Source organism: Balaenoptera physalus (assembly GCF_965194825.1).
Source record: "Balaenoptera physalus genome assembly, chromosome: 12".
Classification (NCBI taxonomy): domain Eukaryota; kingdom Metazoa; phylum Chordata; class Mammalia; order Artiodactyla; family Balaenopteridae; genus Balaenoptera; species Balaenoptera physalus.
In genome coordinates this window covers 68,087,409-68,112,127 of record NC_138897.1, presented here as the reverse complement: position 1 = coordinate 68,112,127, position 24,719 = coordinate 68,087,409, and the positions used below count along the sequence as shown (strand labels likewise).

Below are 24,719 nucleotides of genomic sequence, written 5' to 3'. Positions count from 1 at the left end.
CTGGAGAAAGAACTTGAAGTTCTCTCTGAATCATCAGAGAGATTAGCAACATGTACTTCATTTCATTTCGGTTGTTGAAGTTCATGATCTATCTGTGTATAGTAGTCAGGTGAATACTCTGAATATTCAATTTTCCAAAAATTCTAGAAGGGATACTAAGAGCTTTTAGTAGTAGTATTTTTTTTTAATATAACGTTATTTATTTATTTTTATTTTTGGCTGCGTTGGGTTTTCGTTGCTGCGTGTGGGCTTTCTCTAGTTGCAGCGAGTGGGGGCTACTCTTCGTTGCAGTGTGCGGGCTTCTCACTGCAGTGGCTTCTCTTGTTGCGGAGCATGGGCTCTACGTGCACAGGCTTCAGTAGTTGTGGCACACGGTCTCAGTAGTTGTGGCTCACAGGCTCTAGAGCGCAGGCTCAGTAATTGTGGCGCACGGGCTTAGTTTCTCCGCGGCACGTGGGATCTTCCCGGACCGGGCTCGAATCCGTGTCCCCTGCATTGGCAGGTGGATTCTTAACCACTGCGCCACCAGCGAAGTCCCGTATTATTATTTCTTAATAAAAGGTTTCCTGGTTTCTTTCTTAAAAAATATTTTGTTTCTTTTTTTTTTAGTAATTTGACATGTCTTTATTTTTTTATTTTTGGCTGCGTTGGATCTTCTTTGCTGCGTGTGGGCTTTCTCTAGTTGTGGTGAGCGGGAGCTACTCTCATTGTGGTGTGCAGGCTTCTCATTGCGGTGGCTTCTCTTGTTGCGGAGCACAGGCTCTAGGCACGCAGGCTTCAGTAGTTGCAGCACACGGGTCAGTTGTCGTGGCACATGGGCTTCAGCAGTTGTGGCGCATGGGCTTAGTTACTCCGCGGCATGTGGGATCTTCCCGTACCAGGAGTCGAACCCGTGTCCCCTGCATTGGCAGGTGGATTCTTAACCACTGCGCCACCAGAGAAGTCCCCAAAAATATTTGGAAAGTTGTTGCCAATTATAACTTCTTCTTTGGACAAAACTGACATGACTAAATCACCCACCCATTCCATCATGTTTTGCCAACAGATTTACTTTTTTTGCACATATTTTCTTAGTATTGCAGTAGAACTATAAGTAATAATAATGGATGTTGTACATGTTTTGTTTTTTTCCAGACTGTCCTCAAAATCCAAGTCTGTGGACAAATCAGATGAAGAACTCCAATTTCCCAAAGAGTTGATGGAGGACTGGAGCACCATGGAGGTGTGTGTAGACTGCAAAAAGTTCATTTCAGAAATCATCAACTCAAGCCGGCATAGCCTGGTGCTGGCCAACAAAAGAGCCCGATTGAAAAGGAAAACGCAGTCTTTCTACGTGTCCTCAGCAGGCCCTTCAGAGTACTGCCCTTCAGAGAGGACCATCAGTGAGGTCTGAGCCCCGTGCATTCGTGTGCAGAGTCGCATTTGCGAGAGAACACTGAGCGGGGCTGTCTTCTCGCTGCAGTTAACTGGTTCGGGTTTGCATGAGATCAGGGTTTTGCTGCATCACACTGTTCCACAGACTGAACACGGTGTTCATATCAGCCAGTCCCTTGTCTGCACTGAGAGAGGACAGTAGTTTGAAATTTGCTTCTCTTGTGTGTGGGGATTTGGAGGCCAGGAACTTTTTCCTTAGTTCAGTTCTCTACTGTCCCTCAAATAATTTTCTGACTGAGGCAGAAAGCTTCTGGTGTGAGAAATCGGTCTAACACAGGCATCGAAGTCAGCACAGTCTAAGCAGTAAGTCATATTGGCATTTCCACTTGACAGTGTTCCTACCTGATGCACACAGATCCCTGGAGGCTGGGCCAGGCTGTTACCGTCTCACAGCACAGAACCTACAAGGATTTGCTCATGCTCTCAAACTGGTTTTAAATTATTGTTGCTCTGAGATAAAGACTCGGGAGGGACTTTACTCCGTGCTCCAGTACAAAGCATCTGAATAAGCTGTATGCTCAAGTGGGCGCCCATGTCCCCCACGCTGTGTCTGTGCCCAGGCAGTGGGGCAGTGTCTCTTGAGGCAGGTGCAGGGCTTTCCTTATCTTGAATGTATTATGGTTACTAGTAGTTTTATATTGGAGGTCTAAGATTTAAAGTTTTGTGGCGTTTGGGGACAAGGGCAGGCTAGAAGTTTGTCCAGAAGTTGAGTATTTTGGCCAATAGGAGAAGGGCTGTGAGTGCGTCGGCCACGCCGCAGGGAACGAGCTGGAGCGCCCACATTTCCAACCGTGGTTTTCATAACTTTAGTCTCGCCATCACGACTAAATTAAGCCACAATTTGGTACCTCAGTTCTCAAACTGAAATTTATTTTTATAAATGAATTTTAAAAGAAAAAACATGGTCTAGTTCTTTAAAATTAACCTGCTGATTGATAGGCTTTGTGGATGCTTTTTGCACACGTTCTCCTTGTAAGTGACTTGAGTAGGACGGGTTTTGATGAAGCCAGGTTGAGGTAGCACCGTACACCTGTCATTTCTCGACTTGTGTGGCCCATTCCGTGGCCGTCTTTATGATTTTGGTTCGCTCAGCAGACCAGCCAATCAAGTTGCCAGTCATGTTTGGAAGCTCGGTTAATGCACATGCACAGCAGTTTCCTGAACGCTCTCTAGGACACATCTGTCATCAGCGCCGTGACAGCACGGCTCACCAAAGGGCAGGGCAGTCACACTTCACACCACCTCACAATACAGGAACATTTCTATAGCGAATTAACAGTAATACCTCAGAACTGCCCTGGTAGTGGTTTTACGTAACTGAAATTTATAAATTAGTAAATGGCTTAAAATTACTTACACTTACAAAATAAACTTTACCAATTGACTGAAGTAATGCATGTTAACAGTTTGTCTGTATTTGCATGTAAAAGTGGGCCACCAGAGAACCCTTACTGATTATGGAAATGTTTAAAGTTTTAAAGACTGTCACGTAAGAGCTTTAAACATTATATTGAGTGAATCTCATTTATAAAATTTTGGCATGAGCAGCTTCTAAACAACCACCAGGAAGGGTGCAAGGGAGATGGGGTGGTGTTTGTATCCATGCACAGACCAGACCTAGGAGAGTGTGCTTTTTAAAATAACGACTAGTTTACAGGTGTTATTAAAACACAAGAAACTAAACCCCCCAAATGAGAATCCCGTCCACATTCACAAGGCACATAAAATCTAGCACATCTAGTCTTTGACTTCACTTCTCCAGGTCTGTGACACTGTGCAGGCTGTCTGGGCATCGTGGGCGCCTCTTAGCAGAGCGTCCACAGCACTAACGGGCTTTGCCAAGTGTATTGAAGAGGTCAAGTGGGTGGTAGGTCTCCGTGGGACAGTTTGCAGAAAGTACAGTAGAAAAAGGCACATGGAACAGCTAATATTGTAGAAATCAAATCAGCATCACTATCTGGTGCCAAAACAAATTCTTGCACTTACCCCCTCCCTTATCCATGGCAAGTATCCCCAGCACCTCAACCAAATCAGGTAACTTCCAGAGGGTCATTCACTGCCAGCCTGTGGGGCGTGCTTTCAGTCCTCAGCCTCGTTTGACCTGAGGCCTAGCTTCCTTCCTCCCTTCCTACTGGGATGACACACCTTCCCAGGCCTCCTCTTTGTCCTGGTTGTTGGCACTTACTTCTGGTCTGACAACAACAGCGTCATTGGCTGGCTGGTCTCCTAGAGCCTGATGTATCCCAGCGGGGGGGGCTTCACTTTCACCCTCTCCCTCCAGGCTCACACCCTCCCTTGCATCCCCTGCCTCATGAGCTCACCCTTCTCACAGCTGAACTTTCTATCAGTTCAGGATCGATAAGAAAGCTTGTAAATACTGTAATATAGTTATTAATATTTGAAAGGCGTTCATTCAGTGGACAATGAGAATTAACTCTCCCAAGGCAAGTAAAAGTTAAATCAAGTAATTGATTTGTACATCGACTTAACAGTCTTACTAGATTTCAAGTCTTAAGCCTTTCAAATTAAACCAGAAAGTTGTTATGTAGTTTTTAAAATGATCTTACATTTGATGAGATCCCGTGAACTCATAAACTCACGTCATGTGATTAGCACCGTGAGCTCATACCATGAATTTTTTAAGGCTTTTATTTTTCTAACTGTATTAATAAATGTTGGACTGATTTTAGGTGTCACATAGGAGACATGAAAGTTTTTAAATTATGTTGCTGTTTGCTAAGGCAAAATAGCAGACAATTTTGTACATGCAAAACTGTTGGAAGGGCCATGGGGAAATGTGTACACGTTGACCTGGCTTCCTGTGTGTATAAAAGTCAAGGTACTGCTGGCATTCAGCATGACATGAAAGTACTAAACGTTTTCCATTAAAGTCTTTTATTTTAAAATTTATCGAGGGGAAAATAAATGACTTTCCATCATACCTTCTGTGTGGAGTTCCTGTTGTAAAATGATGATGTCTTTTGGTAACTAGCTGTTGGAAACCACCTAGGTTAGGAAGACAAGATATATTTATATGACATCAGCAGTTTACGATCAGCTTGAGAAATACAATCTACAAGGACCACACTGGAAAAATAAATGAAAATGAGCAGTCACTGTAACTCTGCTGTGTCACCGAGCAGCCTGCCTCCTTTTTCAGCTCAGCAGGGTAGGAAACTAAAATCTATAAATAATATATATAACACTTATTATATAAGAGGTCACATCTATGGAGACAAATTATGTATAGAAAGATAAAGCTTTTATTTTTTTTCCTCAATCGAATTCCTCAAGGTATAGATTCTTAAAATGTCCGATGAAGAAAATTTCTTGCTGTAGCTCTTAAAGGGTCGAGAAAAAATTAGGAAGATTAAACCCAGAATGAATTTAGGAAAGTTCTTTTGTCTTTATGTTAACTAAATATAGAGCATCATTAGCCCTTTACGTATCTTAAACATTACGTGATATTGAGTGTGATATTAATTCATTACTTATTTGCCAGATATATTTTAGGCTCTTTTTCTGCTAAAGTTTCTCTGTGACATGTGTGTAACAAGATGTCAGCTCATAATTCTAATGTTCACTGACTTTCTGAATCCGGGTCACAGCCCTTGCCTTGTGCCTCCTGGATTCCAGAGACACAGAGAGGTCGGGTACCAGGAAGGGAAGCTCTGGGTAACCCTTATTTAACTGCATCTTTCTTTTTCCTTCTCCGCTCCTGTTGAGAAGTTGTATAGTTGCAAATCATCAGAGTCTAGAATTTCATAAGGAGTACTCTTCTAGGTAAGGGCTTGATTGCACATATGATGTGTTTCAAGACTCCAGTTACACACACACATACACATACATTCATCAGAATGTGCCTTCTTCCTGCATGTCAGCCTAAGGCCCACGTCTAGAAACATCTCCCTTTGCTCATCCAAAAAAATTTAAGAGCTAAGAACCTACTTAATATAAAATTCTGCTTGCACTAATTAAATGTTCAGGGCAGTTACCTGGCAGACTGAATTCACAATGCTGTTCTGGCTCGTTCCATTTGTGTATGATGTATATATTTATCTATTTAGAATAGATTTTACTGTGTGGAACATTCTACAGCTGTTTCTGCTGTTGGATTGTGATGCTGGTGGCAAAATCTGAGCCACTTCCTTACCATCGAAGTAGTGGAAGTAAAAGGGCTTCAGAACTGACAGGACACAGTTCTCTAAAAGTGGGCTCTTGAAAACTGGGGCATTAATTAAAGTTCACTTATGTCCCTGGGGCTTAAAAGCTGAGGGATAACCTGGATGTCCCACTCACCCAGGGGGCCAGATGCTGGCTCCTGTACTAGGAGTGAGTGCTCTCAGAGTGGCTCCAACGAACGTGACTGTCTATGAATTGAAGAAAAGGCGGAACTTCCTTCCCTCGGGAGTGGCTAGAAAGAAGGGGCAGCCTCACTAGAAGTTTGCCCTTCTGTATAATTCTTCTTTGCTTTGATGTTCCCATGTAACTGCAGGAATCATCTGTTGGTCCCTGGCCTGCCTCCCCCAGTTCCTTTCCCTAGGGTAACACAGCAGAAAATGTCACACCTCAAACTTTTCCGGGAGCAACAGTGTTTGGGAGAGTGGAAATGCCAAAGAGAAATTGAGGATTTCCGGAGAGCTAAACTGAGTATCAAATTCCTAATAAGCAAACATGGTGCAAAAGCTGCAGGAAATCACTTGGGAGAAAGAGAAGGAAGAGCAAGATTCTGCACAAGTAAACCTCAGCAGTGTAGCTCCTGCAGCAGGGAGCCTAAGGTGTAAACAGAAAACAGAATAACTTCTCGTTTAAAGGGAAAAAACTTTGATCTTAGACACCCCAAAGACAGAAGAAGCCTGAGAAGATTTCAGCTGTCCACCAAGGAAGGGAAGATGACTTGGGTCATCCTACCACAATCTCAAGGTCATTTAAGGAGTCAGATCCACAGACTGTGAGCTTGGACTGAGCACTGTGGGTGTAATTGGCTGGACACCCCCACTTCTGCGCGGCTCCTGTGGTGGCCTAAGGCACTTCTCCTGGTGCAGCCGGTGGTGGGCACACCTCCTTCATGGTAGGAACTGGAGCTGACTCTGCTCCACAATGGTATTCACTTGCAAAGAGCTTTCTGATAACTGGAAAAAAAAAAACTAGTCTGTAATTAGCGAAGCAGAGCCTTCCAGCAGTACCTGGTCTCAAGTATCTAAAATGGTTCTAACTAAACTGTGCTCCAGCATGGCAGCAAAACAGCTATCAGACATTGGGAAAGCACCTTAACATTTCTGGATTTCAGTTTCAATTTTAAAGTGAGGGTGTTGGACGAGGTGGTCTCTGAGGTCACTTTTAACCAGGAGAGACACAACACACGGGGCCAAAGAACCAGTACTGCACAAACACTAACAGTGAGTAACCGAGAGCATGACCCACTGTAGTGAGAAACTCATATCTCTGTGCATCCACACCAGCACTTTTACTGAAGCGAAGTGTTATTAAACGATATTTCTCTGTATTGATGACGAACCTGATTATATTACATGAATGCAAGAAACAGTATATGCTACATTTATTTGAAACTTGGGGAGGCAAAGGCAAGTTCAGTTTCACTATTTGCTATAAAGAACCTGAGTCCATCTCCCAAAATTAAAAAAAAAAAAAAAAAACAGAAAGATGAGTTGACATATATTAAAAACAGACAAAAAAACCCAAACAAACACCTCTGCACCCGCCACTTTGTGTTGGCACCATCCGGTTACTGGTGGTTCATCTCCCAGCCCTGCACGATGGAAAGACGTGGTCTGTCTTGGCAGGTCTCTGTTTCCACAGTGTGACGTGCGCTCCTGTCGAGATGTAAAGGGAAGCAAGTAGCTGGAGGGATGACTACATGTAACAGACTTAATTAATTGTGTTAAGTGGAAACAAAAGTACAGACAACTCTTGGTGTCCAGCTTAATCAAAGAAATAGTTACCACAGCTACAGGGGTCCCCAGTCTACACACCTCCCGTGTGTGGTAATGGGACCCCCGGCCAAGAAGCTTGTCTCTTTGGCCCTCGCAGTTCTCAGCCCTGATGAAACACGTCCAGGGCCAGGCAGATGCTTATGCTCTGCCAAGTTCCATCACTGAACAGGTCCAATAGCTGGGACGGAGCCCTTGTGTCGTTCACGCAGTCGTTTACTCCCTGGTTCTGTCTCACAGCTCTACTGAACGGGCTTCCTCCCCGGCAAGGGGCTGCTTCCAATAGCTTCTCGCCTGCCATGTCTCTGCAGTGCTTCCTGCCTTTCCTACTCCTTCTGCATCTTCTTTTTCTCCACTGCACTCAGCATCTATTACATTGTTCCATGAAGACACGGATATTTGTCAGATTTCTTTACTGCCACATCCCTAGATTTGGAAAACTATCTGGCATGCAACAGGTGCTCAATAAATGTTTGTGGAGTCAATGAGCAGGTTCAATATGGAAATGAGAAAAAGTCAGCAATACAAAGATGGAACCATCAATGTCTTCAAAACAGCTGAGACAGTGTGTAGTCTGTGCTCTTTAACACGTAAGGGCCACGTACAGCCCTGTGTTTTTCCTTTAAGGCAGGAGTACAATCCTAAGCCAACAAATCACTGCAGCCCTAACGTGGCCAATTAGAATAGGGAGGCTTGAGTCAGCAGCTCATGCATCTGTTGGTCACCTGCAGCTCGCAGAAACCCTACTTGCCAGTCTGGGTTTCCGACCCCACTCTTGTAAATGCCACTCATCACAGTTCCTCTCCAGGCACTCTTCCACTTCCAGAGCCGCTGGGTGGAGCCACCATGTACAGCCCAGCCTCCTGACCCAGCTTTTTCCATTAACAAATTGATGGGCAGATGTTAAAGACCCATAATTGAAGCCGCTACATAAATGCAAAGAAGCACATGTTTATCAGCACTGAGCTCGTACTCATTACCTTTTTACTACTTGGCCCCTTTCATAGTATGGTAGTAATCATAATACTTTGATTAAAATTTATGTGCCAACTGGGCTGAAATAAAATATATTAAGTGATTTCAAATTTGTCATATTAAAATAATTTGGCCAAGAAAAGAAAATAAGGGAAGATAAAAGGTAAGTTTTATGAGATTAGATATTTTGTGCTGTTACTATTAATAACTTTTAAAATATTTTGCTGATTTTTAGTAGCTAATAATAGCTACCAGTAATTGAGCACGTTACTGAACTACTGAACCAAACTTGATTTCACTCGTCTGACACACAGCAAAGCTAATCTACTGACACCGGGTTGTGAAGGAAAGTGCAGCATTTATTGCAGGGCACCCAACATGGGGCCAGGCAAGGAGAATGGGCAGCTCATGATCAAAAGACCTGAACTCCCTGATGGCTTTCAGGTAAGCGTTTTTAAAGGCAAGGTGAGGGAGAGGGTCAGGGTGTCTAGTCAACTTGTGGACGTTTGATTGGTGGGTGGTGAGGTAACAGGGTGGTATTGCAGGAGTCAACATCATCAACCTTCTGGTTCCAACCACTCTGGGGGGTCTGTGTGCCGATGGTCAGCATGTAGTTAACTTCTCCACCTGGTGGGGGATTTAGTATCTGCAAAACAACTCAGGATATTTTCTATTGCCCTTGAGGAAGAACTAAAGGTCTTTGACTTTGTTTAATGGCTAAACTATTGTTTTGACTTGCTTAACTGTTTTCCTTTGTTTCTGCATTTTCTCACTTCTCTGATTAAATTTGCTCTTTGGAAATTGGGGAAGGCCTAGGAGGCTAAAACTTTTCTACAAACAAGAGGCAGGGGACACAGGAGGGTGGGGTCTGTCACAAGGAAGGCCCCACAGGGTCCTGCCCAGTTTCAGTCCCCCCTTTTCTTTGATATTCCTCAATCCTGAGGGGAACAGGAATGATGACTGCTCTGGCTACTAACTGCTGAATGGGGGCAAAGCCAAATTTTCAGGATAAGAAGAGAGAAAGTCATTGACTTTATTATTTTTTAAAGTTAAGGTATAATTGATTTACAGTGTTTCAGGTGTACAGCAAAGTAATTCAGTTATACATGGGTGTGTGTATACACACACACACACACACACACGTATTCTTTTTCAGATTCTTTTCCCTTATAGGTTATTAGAATATACTGAGTATAGTTCTCTGTGCTATACAGTTGGTTATCTGTTTTATATATAGTAGTGTGTATATGTTAATCCTCAAATCCTAATTTATCCCTCACCCCCATTCCCCTTTGGTAACTGTAAGTTTGTTTTCTATGTCTGTGGGTCTATTTCTGTTTGTATATAAGTTCATTTGTATCATTTTTTCCACATATAAGTGATGCATGATATTTGTCTTTCTCTGACTTCACTTAGTATGATAATCTCTAGGTCCATCCTTGTTGTTGCAGATGGCATTATTTCACTCTTTTTATGGCTGAGTAATATTCCACTGTATGTATGTACCACAGCTTCTTTATTCATCCATCCATTGATGGACATTTAGGTTGCTTCCATGTCTTGGCTATTGTAAATAGTGCTGCTGTGAACATTGGAGTGCATGTATCTCTTTGAATTAGAGTTTTCATCTTTTCCAGATATATGCCCAGGAATGGGATTGTTGGATCATATGGTAACTCTGTTTTTAGTTTTTTAAGGAAACTCCATACTGTTCTCTGTAGTGGCTGCACCAATTTACATTCCTGCCAAAACAGTGTAAGAGGGTTCCCTTTCCCCCACATCCTCTCCAGCATTTATTATTTGTAGATTTTTTGATGACGGCCATTCTGACCGGTGTGAGGTGATACCTCATTGTAGTTTTGATTTGCATTTCTCTAATAATTAGTGATGTTGAGCATCTTTTCACGTGCCTGTTGGCCATCTGTATGTCTTCTTTGGAGAAATGTCTATTTAGATCTTCTGCCCATTTTTTGATTGGGTTGTTTGGTTTTTTTTGTTATGGAATTGTATGAGCTATTTGTATATTTTGGATATCAATCCCTTGTCGGTTGCATCATTTGCAAAATTTTCTCCCATTCCATAGGTTGTCTTTTTGTTTTGTTTATGGTTTCCTTTGCTGTGCAAAAGCTTTTAAGTTTAATTAGTTTGTTTATTTATTTCTGCTTTTGTTTCCATTACTCCAGGAAACAGATCCAAAAAAATATTGCTGCAATTTATGTCAAAGAGCATTCTGCCTATGTTTTCCTCTAGTCGTTTTATAGTGTCTGGTCTTACATTTAGGTCTTTAATCCATTTTGAGTTTATTTTTCTATATGGTGTTAGAGAATGTTATAATTTCATTCTTTTAGCTGTAACTGTCCAGTTTTTCCAGCATCACTTATTGAAGAGACTGTCTTTTCTCCATTGTATATTCTTGCCTCCTTTGTCATAGATTAATTGACCATAAGTTCATGGGTTTATTTCTGGGCTATCTATCCTGTTCCATTGATCTATGTGTCTGTTTCTGTGCCAGTACCATACTGTTTTGATGACTGTAGCTCTGTAGTATAGTCTGAAGTCAGGGAGCATGATTGCTCCAGCTCCATTCTTTCCCAAGATTGTTCTGGCTATTTAGGGTCTTTTCTGTTTGAATACAAATTTTAAAAAAATTTTGTTCTAATAAAAAAAAATTTTTTTGTTCTAATCCTGTGAAAAATGCCATTGGTAATTTGATAGGGATTTCATTGAATCTGTAGATTACTTTGGGTAGTACAGTCATTTTAACAGTATTGAGTCTTTCAATCCAAGAACACACTATATCTTTCCATCTGTGTGGTCTTCAGTTTCTTTCATCAGTGTCTCATAGTTTTCAGAGTATGGGTCTTTTGCCTCCTTAGGTAGGTTTATACCTAACTATATTATTCTTTTTGATGCAATGGTACATAGGATTGTTTCATTAATTTTTCTTTCTGATAGTTCATTGTTAATCTATCGAAATGCAACAGATTTCTGTGTATTAATTTTGTATCCTGCAACTTTACCAGATTCATTGATGAGCTCTAGTAGTTTTCAGGTGGCATCTTTAGGATTTTCTATGTATAGTATGTCATCTGCAAACAGTGACAGTTTTACCTCTTCCTTTCCAGTTTGCATCCCTTTTATTTCATTTTCTTCTCTGATTGCCGTGGCTAGGACTTCCAAAACTATGTTGAATAAAAGTGGCAAGTGTGGTCATCCTTGTCTTGTTCCTTATCTTATAGGGAATGGTTTTAGCTTTTCACTGTTAAGTATGGTATTAGCTGTTGTGTATGAGTTTGTCATATATGGCGTTTATTATGTTGAGGTATGTTCTCTCTATGCCCACTTTCTGAAGAGTTTATCATAACTGGATGTTGAATTTTATCAAAAGCTTTTTCTGCATCTACTGAGATGATCGAATGTTTTTATTCTCCAGTTTGTTAATATGTTATATTGCATTGATTGATTCATGGACGTTGAGAAATACTTGCATCCCTGGGATAAATCCCACTTGATCATGGTGTATGATCCTTTTAATGTATTGTTGGAGTCAGTTCACTAATATTTTGTTGAGTTTTACATCTATGTTCATCAGTGATATTGATTGGCCTGTAATTTTCTTTTTTTGAGTGTGATATCTTTGTCTGGTTTTGGCATCAGGGTGATTGTGGCCTCATAGAATGAGTTTGGAAGTGTTCCTTCCTCTGCAATTTTTTTGAATAGTTTCAGAAGGATGGGTGTTAACTCTTCGCTAATTCACCTCTGAAGAAGCCATCTGGTCCTGGACTTTTGTTTTGGGGGAGTTTTTAAATTACTGATTCAATTATGGTATTGGTAATTGGTCTGTTCATATTCTAATTCTTCCTTGTTCAGTCCTGGGAGATTGTACCTTTCTAAGAATTTGTCCATTTCTTTTAGGTTGTCCATTTTATTGGCATATAGTTGCTTGTAGTAGTCTCTTATGATCCTTTGTATTTCTGTGGTATTGGTTGTAACTTCTTTTTCATTTGTGATTTTATTGATTTGGGCCCTCTTCCTTTTCTTCTTGATGAGTCTGGTTAAAGGTTTTTTTCAAAGAACCAGCTTTTGGTTTCATTGATCTTTTCTGTTGTTTTTGTTTTTGTTTTTGTTTTAGTCTCATTTATTTAGTTTCATTTATTTCTGCTCTGATCTTTATGATTTCTTTCCTTCTACTAACTTTGGGTTTTGTTTGTTCTTCTTTCTCTAGTTGCTTTACGTGTAAAATTAGGCTGCTTGAGACTTTGTTTCCTGAGGTAAGCTTGTATCTTTATAACCTTCCTTCTTAGAACTGCTTTTGCCATGTCCTATAGGTTTTTGGGTCATTGTGTTTTCATTTTCATTTGTCTCTAGGTATTTTTTAACTTCCTCTTTGATTTCTTCAGTGAGCCATTGGTTGTTTAGTGGCATGTTGTTTAGCTTCCACCTGTTTGGGTTTCTTGCAGTGTTTTTTTTTTTTTTGGTAGTTCATTTCTAGTCTCATAGTGTTGTGGTTGGAAAAGATGCTTGTGTGATTTCAGTTTTCTTAAACATACCAAGGCTTGTTTTGTGACCTAGCATGTGATCTATCCTGGAGAATGTTCCATGTGCAGTTGGAAAAAATGTGTATTCTGCTGCTTTTGGATGGAATGCTCTATAAATACCAATCAAGTCAAGTTGGTCTAATGTGTTATTTAAGGCCTGTGTTTTCTTATTGATTTTCTGTCTGGATGAGTTGTCCATTGATGTAAGTGGGGTATTATGGTCCCCCACTACTATTGTGTTACTGTCACTTTCTCCTTTTATGTCTGTTAATATTTGCCTTATATATTGAGGTGCTCCTATGTGGGGTGCCTATATGTTTACAATTGTTATATCTTATGTAGCATCCCTCTTTGTTTCTTGTAACAGTCTTCAATTTAAAGCCTATTTTGTCTGATGTAAGTATTGCTACTCTCGATTTCTTTTGATTTCCATTTGTGTGGAACACCTTTTTCCATCCCCTCATTTTCAGTCTGTATGAATTTCTAGATCTGAAGTGAGTCTCTTGTAGGTAGCATATATATATGGGTCTTGTTTTTGTATCCATTTAGCCAGTCTGTGTCTCTTGGTTGGAGGGTTTAGTCCATTTACATTCAATGTAGTTATCAGTACATATGTTCTTACTGCCATTTTTTTTTTTTTTCCGGCTGTGCAGCATGTGGGATCTTAGTTCCTGGGCCAGGGATTGAACCCACGTCCCCTGAGGTGGAAGCACGTATTCTTAACCACTGGACCACCAGGGAAGTCCTGTTAATTATTTTGGATTTGTTTTTGTAGGTCTTTTTTTTCCTCTTTCCTCCCTTTGTTCTGTTGTGATTTGATGACTATCTTTACTATTATGTCTGGATTCCTTTTTCTTTTTTGTGTGTTTATCTATTACAGATTTTTGGCTTGTGGTTACCATGAGGTTTTGGTATAGCAGTATTTATATATACATGATTATTTTAAGTTGCTGATCTCTTAATTTCCAGTGCATTTTAAATACCCTGCATTTGTACTCTCCTCCCCTCACAATTACTGTTTTTGATATATTTTACATCTAATTGTTTTTGTTATCCCTTAACTGCTTATTGTGGATACAGATGATTTTACTACTTTTGTCTTTTAACCTCCCTTCTAGCTTTGTGTCCGTGGATGATTTCCTACCTTTACTGTATGTTTGTCTTTACTGGTGAGCTTTTTCATTCTGCAACTTTCTTGTTTCTAGTTGTGGCCTTTTATTTTTCACCTAGAGAACTTCCTTTAACATTTGTTGTAAAACTGGTGTGGCGGTGAATTCTTTTAGCTTTTGCTTGTCTGTAAAATTTTTGATTTCTCCATCAAATCTGAATGAGAGCCTTGCTGGGTAGAGTATTCTTGGTTGTAGGTTTTTCCCTTTCATCACTTTAAATATATTGTGCCAGTCCCTTCTGGCCTGCAGAGTTTCTGCTGAAAAATCAGCTGATAGCCTTATGGGAGCTCCTTTGTGTGTTATTTGCTGCTTTTCATATTCTATCTTTTATAAATTTTGTCATTTTGACTACAGTGCATCTTGGTGTGTTCCTCTTTGGGTTAATCCTGTATGGGACTCTCTGTGCTTCCTGATCTTGGATAACTCTTTCCTTTCCCAGGTTAGGGAGGTTTTCAGCTATTATCTCTTCATATATTTTCTCAGGCCCTTTCTCCCTCTCTTCTCCTTCTGGGACCCCTACTAGTGCACTTGATATTGTCCCAGAGGTCTCTCAAATTGTCCCCATTTCTTTTCATTTTTACTTTTTTCTGTTCAGCGGCAGTGATTTCTGCTACTCTGTCTTCCAGCTCATTGATCCGTTCTTCTGAATCATTTAGTCTACTATTGATTCCTTCTCGTGTATTTTTCATTTCAGTTACTGTATTCTTCATCTCTGGTTGTTCTGTTTTCTAATTCTTTGTGAAAAACTTCTAACTTCTTGCTCTGTGCATCCATTCCCCTCCAGAGTTCTTTTGATCATCTCTACTCTGAACTCTTTCTCAGGTAGATTACCTATCTCCACTTCACTTAGTTCTTCTTCTGGGGTTTTATCTTTTTCCTTCGTCTGGAACATAATCTTCTGCCACATCATTTTGTCTAAGTTGCTATTTGTATTTTTATGTATGTGGTAGGTTGGTTACATTTCTTGACCTTGGAGAAGTGGCCTTCGGTAGGTGTCCCAGCACTGGCACCTGCAGGCTGTTTGGTGGGGCCAGGTCTTGGCACTGATGATCCAAGGTGTCAGCCACCAGCCTCAGTAGTGTTCACACAGCTGAAAGTTCCCCAATATGTCTGCCCCCAGTGTCTATGTCTCCAGGGTGAGCTGCAGCCACCCCCCACCTCTCCAGGAGACTCTTCAAGACCTGCAGGTAGGTCTGGCCCAGGCTCCTATCAAATTACTGCTTTCGCCCTGGGTCCCAGGGTGCATGAGGTTTTGTGTGCACCCTTTAAGAGTGAAGTCTCTTATTTCCCCAGTCCTGTGGGCCTCCTCCAGTTAAGCCCTGCTGGCCTTCAAAGCCAAATGCTCTGGGGGCTCATCTTGCTGGTGCTGGACCTCCAGACTGGGGAGCCTGACGTGGGGCTCAGAACTCTCACTGCTGTAGGAGAACCTCTGCAATATAATTATTCTCCAGGTGTGTGTTGCCCACCCTAGGGAGAGGTATGGAATTTTGATTATATCATGTGTATGCCCCTCCTGTCTCGTTGGGGTTGCTTTTTTTAGAAGATCTTTTCTGGGAGGTTCCAGTCTTTTTCGTCAATGGTTGTTCTGCAGATAATTGTGATTTTGGCGTGCTCGTGAGAGAAGGTGAGCTCAGGGTCTTTCTATTCCACTATATTGGCTGTCAAATCTTTCATTGACTTTAATTTTAAAGAATTCTCAAGTCTCAAGCTTAGCATCAATATTTTGTATTATGAAAAATATTACCTCTCTCTTTGATTGCTTTGTCTTTTTTTTTTTTTCACCACACAGACAGCACGCAGGATCTTAATCCCCTGACCAGGGATTGAACCTGTACCCCCCTGCAGTGGAAACATGGGAGTCTTAACCACTGGACCACCAGGGAAGTCCCTGATTCCTCTGTCATAGTACCTGAACAAATATTTGAAAATTAGTACTCATATTACAGTGATGATAATGACCAAAATGCACACCCTTGTAGTAGTCCCTGAAAGAGTCTTCCTATTCCAGATAGCAATCAGAAAAAATAAGTTTTGAAGTGGGTCATTCCTCTTTACATACATTCTGTAACCAAGTAACCTTCGGAATTATTCTATTTATTTGGGTTTCAGCTTTTCCGGGGTGTTAATATATACATAGCAGGAGCTACTGGCCATTTACACATATATCTCCTTTTTTGCTAAAACAAAATTTAAAGCAATTTTATTTTCTCATATTATTCTTGTTAAAGAATGTAGTGCCTTCTGCTGGCAGGCTACGTCTTGAGTTGTCTCATTTGCCATTACTATTCCTAAAGTAAGAGAAAGGTTTCATAGTTACAAGAGGAGACCTTATGACCAAAAGGTGGCAGCTGCTAGCAGATAATGTTTTGAGAACAGCTGGTGGTGTCCTTGAGTCTGATACAATTCAGAAAATTTAAGTTCTCAGTAATACAGGAACATGTCTGAAACCATGTCCACAATGGACACCCAGCTCCATTTGGATGCCTGAACCATGGTTATTCTATTTTTATTTTTTTAAATGCATTATTTCATTTAATGGTTAAAGCAGATATACGATGTATGTTTAATAGGCCATAAACAGACTGTTTTGATTAGCCTAAAGTTCAAGTTAAATCATGTGTACGCCAGAATGACATCCCCCTACCTCAATAGGTGAAAATTTCCTCCGTCATTTTCCCCTTTTGATTGCAAATCTTTCTATAGAAAGCATTGATGATCAAAATATTTGTCCCTCGATGCCAGGGTGGTAGTTGCCTGCCCTCTGATGCCCAGGGTGGTAGTTGCCTACCCTGGTTATCCTGTCCCTGCTAGGCCTACTTTTGTGTGTACACACATTTGCCTAGTTGTCCACACTGGGGGGAAAACTGACAGTAAACAAGCTCAGAGCTAGATTAATGGGGAAGCATTTTATAGGCTATACATTTTATCAATTATACTGAATTGTCTCATAAACATTGTACATGTGCTTCTAGCAATAGACTTAAAACAAGCAGTGATACATGTCATGATTAGTTATACTCTGTGACAACTTTACTAGAGAATTTTCTTTCCATTTTGATAGGGAGACAAACATTTGGTAAACAGTTTTATGAGGTCATTAGGGTTTCTATTATAATTCTTTAATTTCTTACCGAGTTCAGCTGTATGATCTGAAAGTTATCAGAAACCTGTACTTGTCCAAAAGTCCTTTCTATGTTGTCTTGAAGATGAAGCATTTTTGCAAAAGCATCAGAGTGAAACAATAACTCTCCATGGATGAAAAAAGACTTAAAAAGGCACAGGTAAAGATCTGATTAAAATGCAATTGGACAAACTTAACCAAGTTGATAAACAACATTTTAAGATAATAGCTAAAACTGACTGATAACATAATATCAGGACATATTCAAATTTTAGGAACTTCATATAATTTCTAGAACACTTATACTAATGACATTTATCCATACAGCATAACCTAAGAATGTTTATCACCACTCATTTGCCAATGCTTCTCATGTAATTTAATATACCAAATAATTCTAATTAGTTTAATATTTCTCACTGAGATGCTTTACAGGCCCTTTGAAACATCCCAACGTCAGCCAGAGAAAGAAACCTATGAAGCTTACAATCTGTTAGCAAAAGCAGCTCAATATTGCAGGAAAACTTTGTTCTCTTAACAGAGAAAATCAAACTCCAGTTTGTACCAGCCTACTTTTAGTAACAAAATTTATTTACTTAATTAAATTGAATCTAATCTTAGCCAATGTTGACCACGAACAAAACTCTTTTCTCAAGGTTCCTTTTCCACAAACATTCTATCACTTTCTGTATCCATATTAGTTTGTCCCTTATTTTCTTTCTCATCCAGAAACAACCAGCTCTAGAATAAAATTACTTTTTTTCACTTAACAAAATATTTCCATTCTTTATACCTTCTCTCATTGACAACATATATACTACTTTCTTTACATATTGTAAAGCTTCCCTTACTATCTTTAGTAGTTTAATTGCATATATATTGTAATTTTTAAGCTTTAAAAACCTTATTCTCTAGCAAAAACCAAGAAGCAAGCAATTGTGAACTGTTTCTTACATCAGCATTTCCTGACTGGCACATTTAATGAAAACATTCCATAACCTTTAAAAACATACATTTTCTCATAGCATAATTTCTTTCTTTTAACATGGTCCAAGACGTTTGTCTAATAAACATACGTTTTTAGGCTTTTCTCTCATAAGAAGATAGATAGGCAAACTTAGACTTGCCTAGCAATCAATATTCCAGTATTTTATCTTAATTAAAAATGATCTAGGGGGCTTCCCTGGTGGCGCAGTGGTTGAGAATCTGCCTGCCAATGCAGGGCACACGGGTTCGAGCCCTGGTCTGGGAAGATCCCACATGCCGCGGAGCAACTAGGCCCGTGAGCCACAATTACTGAGCCTGCGCATCTGGAGCCTGTGCTCCGCAACGAGAGAGGCCGCAATAGTGAGAGGCCCGCACACCGCGATGAAGAGTGGCCCCCGCTTGCCGCAACTAGAGAAAGCCCTCACACAGAAACGAAGACCCAATACAGCCATAAATAAATAAATAAATAAATAAAATTTAAAAAAAATGATCTAAACATTCAATGAATTCTCATCATTTACCTTAATTTAGTAAAATTCTAAAATTTCAAGTTACCAACCTCTGGAGAAATTAAAGCATAATTATTCCTAAAGAGTTCACCTAAAAGCTTCTATCCCATTTATCTCTCTTTCAGTGCTTATGAAAATATCATCATACCAAGTTAATTTGTTTTGCTGACAAATTTTACAGCAGATATAATATGAACTTATTTGGCTTCTATTAAATCTAGGTATGATAAAAGTATTATATTTAATATTGATGACTGTAAAGACATTTCTGTATTAATTAAACCAACAAACTGTAACTTTAATGCCAGATATTAATTTAACATTGAATATTCCCCAGATCACGTGAGAGTTTCTGTTGTATTTCTGAGAATTTATATAAGCACTTAATTTCCTTTAAGCAAATTAAATAGAGCTCATTCATAGATTCATTTTTACATGAAGACAGAATCAGAGATCTCATAGCTTTATTTTAAAACTTAGTCATGAATCAGACATTATAAAACTCATTAGTTTATAAATAACAGTTGGAGTAAGTTTACTCACTTGAATTTTAAGCCTCTTTTCCCTTTTTTCCTTTCAGTTTCAGGTTCTACTGATTAACCCAAGGCTGTAGTCTCAGGCATTGTGGACTGTGTTTGCATTCCAAGGACATGATAAGAGTTATAACTTAAAGCTTTCTCCTAGGAATACTTTTGTTCTCGCAGGATCAGAATTTTGAAAAAATATTTTATCAAGCCAGTTTTCTCTGAGTAAAAAAAGAACCAGTTTTGGAATTTTTCTCAAGTCTAAAGAATATTGTGGCCACACAGTGTTGGAAAAATCATTTTCTTTCTATCTCTTTGTAGGAGCATAACTAAAGCTCTCCCAGTTTTGCAAAATACATCCCAGGGGACTACGAGATGGAACAGAGCTCCGATTCCTGCCCCCCCCCCCTTTTCTCATTTTGCAGATATTTCCAGAAACACATCAGAACCAGGCAGAGTGTTATCTGGTGGCCTTTCAGGGTTGTAGTTCCCTAGCATGAGAATGGAAAGCTTCTTATTTGGAATTCCAGACAGGGGTGCAGATCAGCCTTGGTCTAACAGGGAGTTTTCCAATTACCACTCAGGCAGTGCTGGATGGCTGAGGGACTCCTCGACCCAGAAGGGGAAATCCAATTAAAGTGGCATTCCACTTAAAACCAGATGACCAAGTTTTACGTCTCCCCTCCACACAGCCCCTGCCAAAAGGAAAATTCCAAGCAAGGCAACCCAGTAGGGAAGAATACCCTGGTGTAGTCACATAGGAAATTCTGCCACTTACCAGAGAGGTCTCACAGACCAGACCAGATCAGGACCAGAGCCTAGTTTCCTTCACCATGGAATCAAAACTGCCATGGGCCAGCAATGTCCAGTCAGTGCAAGCACTTGGGGCTGCTCCTGAGAAAAAAGTGCTCAGGCAGCTGCTGGACAGGATCCATGAGCTGCCAATGGCCAGGGGCCAGTGTGCCATTGGCAAGATGCCCACTTGGGATGGAAGGCCCACCTGGGTCACCAAAATTGTTTTCCAGCCAAATTTGGGTCTGCTCGCCCAACATGCAGCAAAGCCAACCTACTGACACTAGGTTGTGGTGAAGGAAAGTACAGCATTTATTGCAAGGCACCCAACATGGGGCCAAGCAAGGAGAATGGGCATCTCGTGACCAAAAGACCCAAACTCCCTGATGTCCTTCAGCCAAGAGTTTTTAAAGGCAAGGTGAGGGAGAGGGTCATGGGTGCCATATCAGCCTGTGGACATTTGTCTGATTGGTGGGTGGTGAGGTAACAGGGTGGTATTTCAGCAGTTAATATCATCAACCTTCTGATTCTAACCACTCTAGGGGTCTATGTGCTTGTGGTCAACATGCAGTTAACTTCTCCACCTGGTGAGGGTTTAGTATCTGCAAAACAACTCAGGATATAGTTCAGGATATTACCTATAGCCCTTGAGGAGGAACTAAAGCTCCTTGAGTTTGTTTAATGGCTAAATTATCATTACTTTGACTTGCTTGACTGTTTTCATTTGTTTCTGCATTTTCTCACTTCTCTGATTAAATTTGCTCTTTGGAAATTGGGGAAGGCCTAGGAGGCTAAAGCTTTTCTACAAACAAGAGGCAGGGGACATGGGAGGGTGGGGTCTGTCACCACAAAGGCCCTGCAGGGTCCTGCTTGGTTTCAAGCACTTTTCCATATCAGGTACTGTGCAAAGCACCCTCAGCCACAACTCTGATACTCAACTCTAAGCAGGTGCTGTGCATACCCTCTTTTACATCTGAAAAACAGGAATAGCAAAGTGGTCATTTGCCCAAGGTCAAACCACTAGCCCAGCATCACACCTGAGGTCACCACTTCCGATGCTGTGCTCATGACCCTGCTGTGTTTCCACCTGCTTTTCCCACCAAGGGCTATGATTCTGAATCCAGTCCTCACGTCACCAAGCACTCAGTGAATGCCCAGGGCTGTGTGTGCAAAGTAAACATCTCATCTTGGCTCCTGGTCAAATACATGTGTGAATAGTTCAAAAAAATCCAAAGCAATATAAATGTCTAGGAATTTGTAGTAAGCTGTGAGCTGGTATCAGTCAAGAACACCTTCATGGAAGTAGATTTCAAGGTGGGTTCAGAGGAGGGAGGGGACCCAATATGCCCCAAAGTGTGGTCTGATGACACCTGGATCAGAATCATCTGGGCCAATGCCTAGACCTTGGTTTTGATTCCAGTGAGAGTGGGCATAGAGGGAACTTACCTCAACATAATAAACGCCATATACAACAAACCCAGAGCTAACATCATTCTCAACAGTGAAAAGCTGAAAGCATTCCCTCCAAGATCAGGAATAAGACAAGGATGTCCACTGTTGCAACTTTTATTCAACATACTGGTGGAAGTCCTAGCCACGGCAGTCAGAGAAGAAAAAGAAATAAAAAGGATCCAAACTGGAAGAGAAGTAAAACAGTCACTGTTTGCAGATGACATGATACTATACATAGAAAATCCTAAAGATGCTACCAGAAAACTACTAGAGCTCATCAATGAATTCAGTAAAGTTGCAGGATACAAAATTAATACACAGAAATCTCTTGCATTCCTACATACTAACAGCAAAAGATCAGAAAGAGAAATTAAGGAAACAATCCCATTTACCATCGCATCAAAAAGAATAAAACAGCAATAGGGACTTCCCTGGTGGTCCAGTGGTAAACAATCCGCCTTACAATGCAGGGGACTTGGGTTCCATCCCTGGTCGGGGAAATTGGATCCCACATGCCACAGGGCAACTAAGCCCGCATGCCACAACTACTGAGCTTGCGCGCCTCAACTAGAGCCTGCATGCCGCAAACTACAGAGCCCACACGTTCTGGAGCCTGCGCACCACAACTAGAGAAGAGAAAACCCACATGCCACAACTAGAGAGAAGCCCGCGCACCACAATGAAGAGCCCGCGTGCCGCAATGAAAGATCCCATATGCCTCAATGAAGATCCCACATGCCACAACGAAGACCCAATTCAGCCAAAAATAAAAATAAATAAATAATAAATAGATCTTTAAAAATATATATAAAAATAGGAGTAAACATACCTGAGGAGATAAAAGACCTTTACTCTGAAAACTGTAAGATGCTGATGAAAGAAATCGAAGATCACAAACATAGATGGAAAGATATACCATGTTCTTGATTGGAAGAATCAATATTGTCAAAATGACTATACTACCCAAAGCAATCTACAGATTCAGTGCAATCCCTATCAAATTACCAATGGCGGACTTCCCTGGTAGTCCAGTGGTTAAGACTCCACACTTCCAATGCAGGGGGCACAGGTTTGATCCCTTGTCAGAGAACTAAGATCCCACATGCCGTCTGGCACGGCCAGAAAAAAAATTACCAATGGCATTTTTCTCAGAACTAGAACAAAAAATTTTTAAATTTGTATGGAAACACAAAAGACCCCGAATAGCCAAAGCAATCCTGAGAAAGAAAAATGGAGCTGGAGGAATCAGGCTCCCTGACTTCAGACTATACTACAAAGCTACAGTCATCAAAACAGTATGGTACTGGTGCAAAAACAGAAATATAGATCAATGGAACAGGATAGAAAGCCCAAAAATAAACCTATGCACCTACGGTCAATTTATCTATGACAGAGGAGGCAAGAACATACAGTGGAGAAAAGACAGTCTCTTCAATAAATGGTGCTGGGAAAACTGAACAGCTACATGTAAAAGAATGAAATTAGAACACTCTCTAACACCATATACAAAAACAAACTCAGAATGGATCAAAGACCTAAATGTAAGGCTGGACACTATAAAACTCCTAGAGGAAAACATAGGCAGAACACTCTCTGACATATATTGCAGCAATGTCTTCTTTGATCCACCTTGTAGAAGTAATGAAAATAAAAACAAAAATAAACAAATGGGACCTAATTAAACTTAAAAGCTTTTGCACAGCATAAACAAAATGAAAAGACAACCCACAGAATGGGGTTGCCAACCCCATTTGCCAACAAAGTGACCAACAAAGTATTAATCTCCAAAATATACAAACAGCTCATGCAGCTCTATATCAAAAAAAAAACAAAAAAAACCAAACAACCCGATCACAAAATGGGCAGAAGATCTAAATAGACATTTCTCCAAAGAAGACAAAGAAATGGCCAAAAAACATATAAAAAGACATCAACATCACTAATTATCAGAGGAATGCAAATCAAAACTACAATGAGGTATCACTTCGGTCAGAATGGCCACCATCAAAAAGTCTACAAACAGTAAATGCTAGAGAGGGTGTGGAGAAAGGGAACCCTCGTACACTGTTGTGGGGAATGTGAATTGGTACAACCAATATGGAGAACAGTATGGAGCTTCCTTAAACTAAAAATAGAGCTACCATATGATCCAACGATCCCAGTCCTGGGCATATATCCGGAGAAAATCATAATTCGAAAAGATACATGCACCCCAATGTTCACTACAGCACTATTTACAATGGCCAAGACATGGATGCAACCTAAATGTCCATCGACAGAGGAATGGATAAAGAAGATGTGGTACATATATATGATGGAATTTTACTCTGCCATAAAAAAGAATGAAATAATGCCATTTGCAGCAACATGGATGGACCTACAGATTATCACACTAAGTGAAGTAAGTCAGAGAAAGACAAATATCATATGATAGCACTCATATGTGGAATCTAATTTTTTTAAATGATACAAATGAACTTATTTACAAAACAAACAGACTTTCACATATCGGAAACAAACTTATGGTTACCAAAGAGGAAACGTGGTGGAGAGGGATGAATCACACTGCTGTATATAAGACAGATAACCAACAAGGGCCTACTGTATAGCGCAGGGAACTCTACTCAATATTCTGTGAAAACCTATTTGAGAAAACAATCTGAAAAAGAATGAATATATGTATAACTAAATCACTTTGCTGTACACCTGAAACTAACACAACACTGTAAATCAACTATACTCCAATAAAATTAAAAAATAAAAAACAAAAAAAAAAAGGTAATGAGAAATTGCTCTAGCTTTTTAATCAAGGGGAGTTATGACAGGATTATTTTTGAGTAATCTGACAAGAAGTGGAACAGAAGGAAAGGGAGACCAGTTCAAAGGTGAGTGTACTTAGTACATGGTGAAGTATCAGTTAATAATAAACATTTAGTGCCACACAGGTTTCTATGGGTCAGGAGGTGGGGTGCAGCTCTAGCTGGGTGGCTCCAGCCTGGGTCTCTAATGCGGGTGCACTTAGTTGAAGGCTTCACTGGGGCCAGAGGATCTGCTTCCGGGACGGCTCCTCCCATGTCCGCACAACCTGGCATCCAGTTTGCCCCAAAGCACATCTTTCATGACCGGCCTGGGAAGCCACACCCATGATGGGGTATTCTGCAGTATTTCACTGACCCCACAGGTCAGCCCTTTCTATGGAGGAGGCCACATGTGGTGTGGGTATGGTCAGCAGGAGGCAGCCAGCCACCCCACGCAATAAGCACCTAA

General features: G+C 40.5%; 2 protein-coding genes across 45 annotated transcripts in view; one reads left to right on the top strand and one right to left on the bottom strand.

Moving 5' to 3' along the window:
• Positions 1-4,375, top strand: part of SPIRE1 (spire type actin nucleation factor 1) — a 209,256-nt gene extending 204,881 nt beyond the window's left edge. For 6 of the 8 annotated variants that reach the window (XM_082417058.1, XM_082417059.1, XM_082417057.1 and 3 more), the window contains one exon: positions 1,135-4,375. In XM_082417058.1, coding sequence (XP_082273184.1) covers positions 1,135-1,393 — 259 coding nt within the window. In that variant the 3' untranslated portion in view covers positions 1,394-4,375. The remainder of the gene's footprint in view (positions 1-1,134) is intronic. The other 2 variants (XM_082417061.1, XM_082417063.1) reach the window with 1 other exon arrangement.
• The window catches only part of PRELID3A (PRELI domain containing 3A), a 108,861-nt gene that overhangs the window by 27,970 nt on the left and 56,172 nt on the right, over positions 1-24,719 (bottom strand). For 13 of the 37 annotated variants that reach the window (XR_014251783.1, XM_082417092.1, XM_082417080.1 and 10 more), the window contains 2 exons: positions 15,812-15,906; positions 4,377-4,440 (listed from right to left, as the gene is read on the bottom strand). The exons of 3 other annotated variants lie outside the window; for them this stretch is intronic. Coding sequence is in view for 28 of the 34 variants with exons in the window: in XM_082417092.1 (XP_082273218.1) it covers positions 4,377-4,440; positions 15,812-15,906 (159 nt within the window). In the remaining 6 variants the exon portion in view is untranslated. 21 more of the 37 variants (XR_014251785.1, XM_082417072.1, XM_082417070.1 and 18 more) reach the window with 14 other exon arrangements.